The sequence below is a fragment of the Nerophis ophidion genome, linkage group LG01 (assembly GCF_033978795.1).
Source record: "Nerophis ophidion isolate RoL-2023_Sa linkage group LG01, RoL_Noph_v1.0, whole genome shotgun sequence".
Lineage (NCBI taxonomy): Eukaryota > Metazoa > Chordata > Actinopteri > Syngnathiformes > Syngnathidae > Nerophis > Nerophis ophidion.
In genome coordinates, this window is record NC_084611.1 from 21,850,569 (window position 1) to 21,863,410 (window position 12,842).

The 12,842-nt window shown below is 37.5% G+C and overlaps 1 protein-coding gene across 1 annotated transcript in view; it reads right to left on the reverse strand.

The window, feature by feature from the left end:
- Nucleotides 1-4,265: 4,265 nt before the first annotated feature.
- Nucleotides 4,266-12,842, reverse strand: part of pi4kab (phosphatidylinositol 4-kinase, catalytic, alpha b) — a 66,068-nt gene continuing 57,491 nt past the window's right edge. Inside the window, 8 exon segments of the mRNA XM_061898257.1 lie at nt 4,266-4,818; nt 4,895-4,978; nt 7,192-7,281; nt 7,356-7,515; nt 8,891-9,011; nt 9,093-9,218; nt 9,310-9,414; nt 9,508-9,614. Of these exon segments, the coding sequence (XP_061754241.1) occupies nt 4,767-4,818; nt 4,895-4,978; nt 7,192-7,281; nt 7,356-7,515; nt 8,891-9,011; nt 9,093-9,218; nt 9,310-9,414; nt 9,508-9,614 (845 nt within the window). The 3' untranslated portion in view covers nt 4,266-4,766.

The window sequence follows — 12,842 nt, forward strand, 5'->3', positions numbered from 1 at the left end:
ATTACAAACACCGGGTCTCAGCCCTGTTATTTTCCGTTATTTCGACTATTTTTTGGAACCTTGGAGACATCATGCCTCGTCGGTGTGTTGTCGGAGGGTGTAACAACACTAACAGGGAGGGATTCAAGTTGCACCACTGGCAAGAAATCTGCCGCCAGACCCCCATTGAATGTACCAAAGTGTCTTCACATTTGACCGGCGATGCTAAGACAGACATGGCACAGAGATGTATGGATAACCTGCAGGTGCATTTGCAACGATTAAGTCAACGAAATCACCAAGGTGAATTTTGTTAATGTTGTTGACTTATGTGCTAATCAGACATATTTGGTCACGGCATGACTGCCAGCTAATGGATGCTAACATGCTATTTACGCTAGCTGTATGTACATTTGAAACTAGATACCCACATTTAATGCGAAACAAACAGTTACCAATCGACGGATTTAAGTTGCTCCAGTGTCACAAGATGCGAAAGTCCTGATCGTTTGGTCCGCACATTTTACCGGCGATGCTAATAAGGCAGCCATGCTATGGGCCACTTCATTAGGTACACCCACGCTATGGCCGAATAGCGTCAATAGCTATTCGCTCAATAGCTTCAATTTCTTCTCCAATTTCGCTTTCGCTATCTGCCTCCATACTCCGACCATCTGTTTCACTACATGCGCAATCTGTTGAATCGCTTAAACCGCTGAAATCCGAGTCTGAATCCGAGCTAATGTCGCTATATCTTGCTGTGGTAACCGCCATGTTATTTGTATTGGCAGCCCTGTACGACGTCACAGGGAAATGGATAGTCGTTTCGAAGATAGCAAAAATAAGGCACTTTAAAGCTTTATTTAGGGATATTCCGGGGACCGGTAAAATTTTGAAAAAAACTTCAAAAAATTCCCCTTTAAGAATCACTGGTCTACAGTTCGTAAAAAACTCGACTGTTGTAGATATTTTAATTGTACTGCATCTAATTTCCATGTGATAATAGCATTATGATAAGGCTATTCTGTAACAAAATAAAAAATCATGTCCTCATAACCAAAATAATATTTCTAATAAATAAGGATTTGACCAAAACAAACCAGCTAAACTAGTGTTCGATTTACCACAGCCGTACTGCATCTCTGAGTAGCCAGGGGCCTCCCACACCCAAAATAAATATACAATATTAGTGAAGTGAATTGTATTTATATAGCGCTTTTCTCGAGTGACTCAAATGACTTTATAAAGTTAAACCCAATATCTAAGTTACATTTGAACCAGTGTGGGTGGCACTGGGAGCTGGTGGGTAAAGTGTCTTGCCCAAGGACACAACGTCAGTGAGTAGGATGATGGGAGCAGGAATCGAACCTGCAACCCTGAAGTTGCTGGCACAGCCGCTCTACCAACGACCTATGCCGGGGTGGCATATTATAAATTTTACTGAATGTTGCTGAATGACGAATAGACTTTAAATACTGACTGTAACAAATCATCATCATAATTGATTACACATATTATATCAGAACATAACTTAATGCAAGTGGGAGTTATATTGTTTGAGGACAATTCGATATTGTAGTTGTAAATAAGCCTCAGCAAAACACACATATAGTGTTGTCATGTGTGATGCAATAAGTTAGTCTCCTCATAAATACATCATGGTGGAAATATTCATCAAATGTGACACTGTCAAACAAGCATCAGCACTTTTTAATTTTCCCTCTCATCTTGCTTACCTTATATTGCCTCCTCATTGGCTGATGTTGTTTTTAAATAATATAAATATGAATAATTCACTTCAGAAGACGGAAAGTCACAGCAAAATTCCGAAACTAACAGAAGAACAACCTAGTTATTTTTAATGAACGGTAGTTTGTAGTATGCCGCCCTCTAGTGGAGAGTTTTTGGAATAATAAATGTATCATTAATTTGGACCACGTTAAACATATGCTTCACTGAGCTTTTCTTATCTAAATATTATTTTTAAAAAAACCCAAATAGGATTTATTTTTGTTTTATTTTAGCATGCTCAAAGATGGTTAAGATAATGAAATTGACTCATCCATCCATTTCTACTGCTTATTCCCTTTTGGGGTAGCGGGGGGGGGGGGGGGGGGGGGCGCTGGCGCCTATCTCAGCTACAATCGGGCGGAAGGTGGCGTACACCCTGGACAAGTTGCCCTCTCATCGCAGGGAAATTGACTCATAAAAAAAAAAATATATATATATATTTTTTTTTAAATTGACTCATTAAAAAATAGAAACAATATAAAATGTTTTTGCAACAATAAATCTATTTACGGTTTAATTCACGGGTGTCAAACTCATTTTAGATCGGGGCCACCCGGCACGATAACTTAAAAATAAAGACAACTTCAGATTGTTTGTTTAAAAATAGAACAAGCACTTTCTGAAAATGTACAAATTATAATTTTGTTGGTTGTTGTTTTTTTTTCTACCCTTACATGTTGCGGTTAATAGTATTCTATTTTTATTTGTCGTTATTTATACTTTCTGAATAAATTATGTTATAATGTTCATCAGTCAACTCTTTGGTGTTCATTTTTAATCTATCAAGATAAAAAAAAATATCAAAATCCATTTGCAGGATTTTATTTATGTAGTTTTCTCATTTTCCTCGACTGGCGCTTTTGTTATAATGTTCATCAGTCAACTCTTTGGTGTTAATTTTTAATCTATCAAGATAAAACAAATATCAAAATCCAACTTCAGGATTTTATTTATGAAGTTTTCTCATTTTCCTCGACTGGCGCACTAACATCTTGTGGTTTATTTGATTTACATATGTAGCATGATCATCATCTACTAAATTACAAATATTTGCTTTTGCGACACTTAGTGGACACATTTACAACTGCAGTTTCTTTCACTCAAAAAATGTTGGTTCATTTTTATACTTGGCAAACTCATCCCGCGAGCCGGATGAAACCTGTTCGTGAGCCTGATCCGTTTGACACCGCTGCAAAACAATTTTGTACATTGAAAGCAATATGTACAATTATCTTTATTTTCGCTACATTTGTTCAAAGTACTATGTAAAACTGGTGTACCGTTCATGTGAAACAAGAACTGATTTTTAAAATGAATATATCTTTATTTGATTTCACATCTTGTGCATCGTGATTCATAAATATATAGAAAAGAAGACAGAAAATAGGCCATGAATGTACAAAGAGGCAGAATCTCTACAATCAGTAACATTACAATGACGAAGACGGAGGGCACTGCAAGTTTGACTTAATACCCAAAAAATAACAATAAATCACCAAAGAGCTTTGTGACGATGGAGAACTTCATGCAACAACATTCAAAATGTCACCTTCATCCAAAAAGAACAATGAAGTGTATAGACAATACCTCCCTCCCCTTTTGGCATTGAGATATACATGAACCTAGTATTTAGTGCATCATCACCATGGTAACTGTGCCTAACGTCAATACAAGCAAGTCCACGGTGTTCAAAGAAAAAACAAGTACCATCTTCAAAGCGACCAATTGGTCCGTTAAAAAACAAGCACAACAGTGTGATCAAGTACGACACGCCGGCAGGCCACATTCTTAAGTACAGTGGGGCAAAAAAGTATTTAGTCAGCCACGGATTGTGCAAGTTCTCCCACTTAAAATGATGACAGAGGTCTGTAATTTTCATTATAGGTACACTTCAACTGTGAGAGACAGAATGTGAAAAAAATCCAGGAATTCACATTGTAGGAATTTTAAAGAATTTATTTGTAAATTATGGTGGAAAATAAGTATGTGGTCAACCATTGAAAGCTCTCACTGATGGAAGGAGGTTTGGGCTCAAAATCTCACGATACATGGCCCCTTTCATTCTTTCCTTAACACGGATCAATCGTCCTGTCTCCTTAGCAGAAAAAAAGCCCCAAAGTATGATGTTTCCACCCCCATGCTTTACAGTAGGTATGGTGTTCTTGGGATGCAACTCCGTATTCTTCTTCCTCCAAACACGACAAGTTGAGTTTATACCAAAAAGTTCTATTTTGGTTTCATCTGACCACATGACATTCTCCCAATCCTCTGCTGTATCATCCATGTATCCTTTTTGGTATAAACTCCACTTGTCGTGTTTGGAGGAAGAAGAATACTGAGTTGCATCCCAAGAACACCAGACCTTCTGTGAAGCATGGGGGTGGAAACATCATGCTTTGGGGCAGTTTTTCTGCTAAAGGGACAGGACGATTGATCCGTGTTAAGGAAAGAATGAATGGGGCCATTTACTGTGAGATTTTGAGCCAAAACCTCCCTCCATCAGTGAGAGCTTTGAATGGTTGACCAAATACTTATTTTCCACCATAATTTACAAATAAATTCTTTAAAATTCCTACAATGTGAATTCCTGGATTTTTTTCACATTCTGTCTCTCACAGTTGAAGTGTACCTATGATGAAAATTACAGACCTCTGTCATCATTTTAAGTGGGAGAACTTGCACAATCGGTGGCTGACTAAATACTTTTTTGCCCCACTGTATCTCAGTACATGTATGCTCCAGAGAAATCAACAAAAAAATGTAACAGATCATTGCAAATGGCCACCAAGTATGAAGTGAACATCAAATTTAAGTGCACACAAGTCAAGATGCCAATATCCATGAAAAACAACAATAAATTACATCCAACAAAATAGTGACTAAAATGAGAAATACATCAAAAGACTATTAACTCTAGTAACAATCTGCAATCAGTGTAGAACATAAAAGGCACATATACGCCGCATACTCAAGTGCACATGCTAAGTCCCAAACATTTAGTACGGGATTTGGTTTTGGTAAAACTGGATCATGTCGTAGGTTCGACTCCTGCGGAAGAGAGGGATTAGACGGATGGAGGCACAGTATGACTATTTGGTGTGGAATTGTTTGGTTTGGTAGCAACCTGCTGCTGAGGAAGCAGTTCTGGATGATCTTGATGATGAAGGAAGCTGCTTCTTTCTCGCTCAAACCTGGGTTGAAACGCTGCCTGAGGACATGACATGGAGAACTAAGTCAAGTTACAGTGGAGCAAAAAAGTATTTAGTCAGCCACCGATTTTGCAAGTTCTCCCACTTAAATTGATGACAGAGGTCTGTAATTTTCATCATAGGTACACTTCAACTGTTAAAGACGGAATATGACAAAAAAATCCAGGAATTCACATAGTAGGAATTTTAAAGAATTTATTTGTAAATTATGTTGGAAAATAAGTATTTGGTCAACCATTCAAAGCGCTTACTGATGGAAGGAGGTTTTGACTCAAAATCTCACGATACATGGCCCCATTCATTCTTTCCTTAACAGGGATCAATCGTCCTGTCCCCTTAGCAGAAAAACAGCCCCAAAGCATGATGTTTCCACCCCCATGCTTCACAGTAGGTTTGGTGTTCTTGGGATGCAACTCAGTATTCTTCCTCCTCCAAACATGACAAGTTGAGTTTATACCAAAATGGATACATGGATGATACAGCAGAGGATTGGGAGAATGTCATGTGGTCAGATGAAACCAAAATAGAACTTTTTGGTATAAACTGAACTTGTCGTGTTAGGAGGAAGAAGAATACTGAGTTGCATCCCAAGAACACCATACCTACTGTGAAGCATGGGGGTGGAAACATCATGCTTTGGGGCTGTTTTTCTGCTAAGGGGACAGGACGATTGATCCGTGTTAAGCAAAGAATGAAAGGGGCCATGTATCGTGAGATTTTGAGCCAAAACCTCCTTCCAACAGTGAGAGCTTTGAATGGTTGACCAAATACTTATTTTCCACCATAATTTACAAATAAATTCTTTAAAATTCCTACAATGTGAATTCCTGGGTTGTTTTTTTTTCTTCACATTCTGTCTCTCAGAGTTGAAGTGTACCTATGATGAAAATTACAGACCTCTGTCATCATTTTAAGTGGGAGAACTTGCACAATCGGTGGCTGACTAAACACTTTTTTGCCTCACTGTATAACAAGAGAAACTAGGCAGTAGTGACCATGTTATAAAAATGTATATTGCACTGTTTTTGTTGCGGTTTATTTCAGTATTGTTGTTTTGTATTTTACTGCGATTCAATAGTCTGATTTTGTCAAACCATCTCTTAAATGTATTAATTTCTTTATTTACATTTGTATTAACTTTGATGTGTTCTCTCCTGAACAGAACGCAGACGTTTTGCCAAACACATAGGATCAGCTCAAAGCAAGTAGCTCAAAGTTAGTAGCAGTCAATGCGCCCTTTTGACCAATCATTGAGGAGATCGCCTGAAACCGAGTTGGCCATATTCTCTCTATTGAGACTGAATAAATAGCACCTCTGCTGGTTGCAGCTAAGCAACAAAGATTAAATAAGCTCTGTTTCTTCCTACTCCTTTTTTAACATGTTGAAAAAAGAAACTGGAAATCGTGATGTATCATGTTGTAGGCTGGCATGTTCGAAATAAACTCAAACTCTCAAGCAGTGCACTCCATTTAGAGTCCATCCATCCATTCATCCATCTTCTTCCGCTTATCCGAGGTCGGGTCACGGGGGCAGCAGCCTAAGCAGGGAAACCCAGACTTCCTTCTCCCCAGCCACTTTGTCTAGCTCTTCTCAGGGGATCCCGAGGTGTTCCCAGGCCAGCCGGGAGACATAGTCTTCCCAACGTGTCCTGGGTCTTCCCCGTGGCCTCCCACCGGTTGGACATGCCCTAAACACCTCCCTAGGGAGGCATTCGGGTGGTATCCTGACCAGATGCCCAAACCACCTCATCTGGCTCCTCTCGATGTGGAGGAGCAGCGGCTTTACTTTGAGCTCCTCCCGGATGGCAGAGCTTCTCACCCTATCTCTAAGGGAGAGCCCCGCCACACGGCGGAGGAAACTCATTTCGGCCGCTTGTACCCGTGATCTTATCCTTTCGGCCATGATCCAAAGCTCATGACCATAGGTGAGGATGGGAACGTAGATCGACCGGTAAATTGAGAGCTTTGCCTTCCGGCTCAGCTCCTTCTTCACCACAACGGATCGGTACAACGTTCGTATTGCTGAAGACGCCGCACCGATCCGCCTGTCGATCTCACGATCCACTCTTCCCTCACTCGTGAACAAGACTCCTAGGTACTTGAACTCCTCCACCTGGGAGTCAACTGACTCAATCAATTGATCAATTTAGCAAATTCCTACTAATCAATTAGTATTCAAAGTATGACACCCTTTAGATATCTGCACACTCACTTAAGCAACTTGATGGTTTGTCCTCTGAAGCAAGGCAGACCGGTGTCCAACATGAGGTTCACCAAAGAGACCACGCCGTCCATGTAGGGTCTAATTCACCACAGGAACATGAGTCTTATTTAGTGTCTGCTCTCTGCAGGCATGATTTTTAGAAAACTACTCACCTGACTGCCAAGTAACCCCTGACACACATCTCCATGAACCACTTGAAGGGTGTTGCCTCCATCTTGCCACCCATGATCATCACCATCTCGTCTGTCAGCTTGATGTCCGGTTCCCAGCCCAGGTTGCCACCAGGAGAGCTCTCGAACATGAAGCCAAAGTCTGGGAATCAAAACACTTTTTTTTGTATGCGGTCTGTCACTACATTATGTACATCAGGGGTTACCAACGCGGTGCCCGTGGGCACCAGGTAGCCCGTAAGGACCAGATGAGTAGCCCGCTGGCCTGTTCTAAAAATAGCTCAAAGAGCAGCACTTACCAGTGAGCTGCCTCTATTTGTTTTAATTTTATTTATTTACTAGCAAGTTGGTCTCGCTTTCCTCAACAGTTTGGATTCTAAGAGAGACAAAACTCAAATAGAATTTGAAAATCCAAGAAAATATTTTAAAGACTTGGTCTTCACTTATTTAAATAAATTCATTTATTTTTTTAATTTGCTTCTTAAAACTTTCAGAAAGACAATTTTAGAGAAAAAAATACAACGTTAAAAATTATTTTAGGATTTTTAAACACATATACCTTTTTACCTTTTAGTTTCCTTCCTCTTCTTTCCTTATAATTTAAATCAACGTTCAAGAAAATACATTTTTTTATTGTAAAGAATAATAAATAAAAGTTAATTTAATTCTTCATTTTAGCTTCTGTTTTTTCGACGAAGAATATTTGTGAAATATTTTTTCAAACTTATTATGATTAAAATTCAAAAAAAAATTTCTGGCAAATGTAGAAAATCTATAAAATCAAATGTAAATCTCATTTTAAAGTCTTTTGAATTTCTTTTAAAATTTTTGTTCTGGAAAATCTAGAAGAAATAATGATTTTTCTTTGTTAGAAATATAACTTGGTCCAATTTGTTATATATTCTAACAAAATGCAGTTTGGATTTAAAACATGTCATCAAAATTCTAAAATTAATTTAAATCAGGAAAAATTACTAATGATGTTACATAAATTATTATTTTTTATTTTTTCAAAAAGTTTTGAATTAGCTAGTTTTTCTCTTTTTTTCGGTTGAATTTTGAATTTTAAAGAGTCGAGATTGAAGATAAACGATGTTTCAAAATTAAATGTTCATTTTTTTCCTGTTTTTTTCCCCTTTTAAACCGTTCAATTAAGTGTTTTTTTCATCATTTATTCTTTACCAAAAAACCTTCCGTATAAGGAAAAAAAATGTACGACGGACTGACAGACAGAAATACCAATTTTTTTATATATATATATATATATATATATATATATATATATATATATATATATATATATATATATATATATATATATACATAGATTTATTTATTACAGGTAAATTGAGCAAATTGGCTATTTGTGGCAATTTATTTAAGTGTGTATAAAACTGGTAGCCCTTCGCATTAAACAGTACCCAAGAAGTAACTCTTGGTTTCAAAAAGGTTGGTGACCCCTGATCTACATTGTTGTGCATGTCCACAGTCTAACACCACAATAAACAATTACACACCAATGTGGATGATGTGTCCCTGGCTGTCCAGCATTATGTTGCCATTGTGTCGGTCTTTGATCTGCAGCAGGAAGAGCAGCAGGCTGTATGCCGCCATGCTGCGGATGAAGTTGTAGCGTGCCTGCAAAAACACATGGAAGCCAGTCACATCCGTAACTAAGAAGCAGGAGCATTGCTGGAAATAAGCAATAAACTTCTGTACCTTCTGAAATGCAAGTGTCGATTCATCCCCGTACTGGTTACGGAAATAATCGTACATGCCAAAATCCGTCTGACGGCCAAGCTGATCCCGAGACTTGCAGTCCGGGATGCACTCAATCACGCCGCACTGTGGTCCAGCAAAGAGTTGGTACATATTGTATTCAGCTTTGTTATATGGATCGCTACCATAAAAACACATTTAAAGGGAGAGGTCTTACTCCCGGAGCCGTGGCCACCACCCTGTAAGGGAACACATAGAGGTCCAAGCCCACCAGCTGGAAGATGTTCTTAAACAGGCTGATGATCTGAAGAGCCAGCATGTCCTAAACACAAAGGAAGTAAAGCAAATGGAGAAACCACCATTGAGTGAAATGATGGGAATGTTCCATTAAGGTCATTCATTAAAAGGTAAGTACTTGTCTGCAGTCATCGCCCACTTTAAAGATGGCTGCCTGCCAGCAAATTTTCTTAACCTCCTCTTCACTTTTTTCGTCTTCTACAACGTCAGAGCAACATCGGAGACCTCAAGGAGAGAAGACCAGTGACAAAAATAAAAACATTTAGGTCACATTTAGGATGCTTTCTTAAGCTTTCCCAGAACTTTAAAGTTGTGCTATATATATATATATATATATATATATTGAGGGAAGCACAGCAACTTCAGAGAAATAAAGAAAACTATTTTTGCAAACAGTTAAGCTAACATCCATCATATGAAATGTTTGACGAGTCAGTTGATTTTCAGCAGGCTTGTGCACAATTCCAAATTTGGAGTTTCAATTCAATTCATTTTTAATATTAAAAAAATTAAATTGGCTTCATCTCTAAGGACGTTGTACCAAAACTACAGGAAGTGGAATTTAATTCATTTAAATTCAGATACAGTTGGTTTAAATAAGGGGTCACCAATCTTTTTGAAACCAAGAGCTACTTCTTGGGTACTGTTTAATGCACAGGGCTACCAGTTTGATACACACTTAAATTAATTGCCAGAAATAGCCAATTTGCTCAATTTACCTTTAATAAATAAATCCATATATATATATATATATATATATATAAAAAAGGGTATTTCTGTGTCATTCCGTCGTACATTTTTTTCCTTTTACAGAAGTTTTTTTGTAGAGAATAAATGATGAAAAATAACAATTAATTGAATGGTTTAAAAGAGGAGAAAACAGAAAAAATTAAAATTAAAATTTGAAACATAGTTTATCTTCAATTTCGACTCTTTAAAATTCAAAATTCAACCGAAAAAAATGGAGAAAAACTAGCTAATTCGAATCTTTTTGAAAAAATTAAAAAAAGAATTCATGGAACATCATTAGTCATTTTTCCTGATTAAGATTAATTTTAGAATTTTGATGACATGTTTTAAATAGGTTAAAATCCAATCTGCAATTTGTTAGAATATATAACAAATTGGACCAAGCTATATTTCTAACAAAGACCAATCATTATTTCTTCTAGATTTTCCAGAACAAAAATTTTAAAGGAAATTCAAAAGACTTTAAAATAAGATTTACATTTGATTTTATAGATTTTGTAGATTTGCCAGAATATTTTTTTTGAATTGTAATCATAATAAGTTTGAAGAAATATTTCACAAATATTCTTTGTCGAAAAAACAGAAGTTAAAATGAAGAATTAAATTAAAATGTATTTATTATTCTTTACAATAGAAAAATAAAAAAATACTTGAACATTGCTTTAATTGTCAGGAAATAAGAGGAAGGTGTTTGAAAATCCTAAAATCATTTTTAAAGGTTGTATTTTTTCTCTAAAATTGTCTTTCTGAAAGTTATAAGAAGCAAAGGAAAAAAATAAATGAATTTATTTAAACAAGTGGATTTTCAAATTCTATTTGAGTTTTGTCTCTCTTAGAATTAAAAATGTTGAGCAAAGCGAGACCAGCTTGCTAGTAAATAAATAACATTTAAAAAATAGAGGCAGCTCACTGGTAAGTGCTGCTATTTGAGCTATTTTTAGAACAGGCCAGCGGGCTACTCATCTGGTCCTTACGGGCGACCTGGTGCCTGCGGGCACCGCGTTGGTGATCCCTGGTTTAAATACTACAAATAGTTTACAATCACATAAGGCAATGTTTCCCTTTTTTGAACACTTGGAAACTGTGAAATTAAGTATTTTCCCACCATTTTCCATTCTAATACTGTACATCAAATTGAACTATTTGTTGGATATAGGTTTTTATTTTTGTGAGTCAATGAAACACATTATTTGCTATTACAATACAATGTGTACATAAGGTATAAAAAAACCCAAAACCCTCTATTTATTATACCTTAAACGTGTCTGAATATAAGAAACTGAACATATAATGTGTATTCTATGAAATATGTAAAACAGTCATATATTAAATACAGTGTAAAACAGTTCTCTCCAAGCTCGATATGGTCTTAATCCTTGGTCTTGGCCAAGAACCAAGGCAACATCTAACCCCTAACATGATATTAGTACAGTATATATATGTAATTTTGTTAAAAGGCTTAAAAATGTGATAAGTTTGAGTAATTGGTGTCAGCAATGTGGGTTTTTCCTCAATGCGCCTTTTGCTCTGTTTTTTTCATTTCGTTTAATTATGTTTCTACACTGTGCCAGGAACCAATGAAAACCAATCCATGGGCATCACTGGCTTTGTGGCTCTTCTTTGGGGCTTGGCACGTGTTATATTGGCCCTGATAGTAACCTATTTGGCTTGGGGGTTGAGGGAAGCGTGCAAGTGTCATGGAGCGGGAGGTTGATGATGCATTACAACTGTCAGCCTTAACGCTTCACGTTGCCACGACACAATGATTTTTTGGATGTGCACGTCATGTGACAAAGGTATACGGGGCAAGCTGGTGTCTCGCCGCAGGAGCATTGTGCAGGTTTCAGGTGCTGAGCTCGAGGCTGGTGCCAGCGGAGTGCATGCCTGGAGAGTAGCAAGATATACAAGGGAGTTCAAGGATTAAAATGCGTGCCTGTATGGCAGTTATGTTGGTCGCTCTCTGGAAAGGGAGGGAACTGATATGATAATTTTTCGAAATATTTTTGAGATCTACATGTTACATTAAAGCTATCAATTGGTATTGCAGTGAATTTATATTCCACTTTCTCTCATTCAAATTTTAATTGTTTTAACTGTTGTGAAGTGAATTATTTTTTACATAGCGCTTTTCTTTAATGACACAAAGCACTTTTATATAGTGGAACCCAATATCTAAGTTACATTTAAACCAGTGTGGGTGGCACTGGGAGCAGGTGGGTAAAGTATCTTGCCCAAGGACACAATGGCAGTGACTAGGATGGCGGAAGCGGGGATCGAACCTGGAACCCTGAAGTTTCTGGCACAGCAACTCTACCAACTGAGCTATACCGCCCCTGTTCCCCATGTACGGACTGAATTTTGCGAAAGAGCTTTTGGCTTTGCTGCCCCTCTGGCGTGGAATGAATTGCAGACAAAACTCTCTGAAATACTTCCATTTGGAGCCTTTCATTTTGTCCTGAGGGACAGACAGCGAGAGACATTTGCACAGTGCCTGTGTTTTTAAAAGGTGTAAATCTTTATTGATTTACAGTTCTCTTTTATGCATTTTAAAATGTATGTCTTAATGTAGTACGTTTCTGAAACTGCTCTGTGACATGTGTTTGTTGACCTTTTGGCCAGGTCACCCTTGGGAAAGAGATGTTGATGGCGTGGCGAAGTTGGTAGAGTGGCTGTGACAGCAATCTGAGGGTTACTGGTTCAATC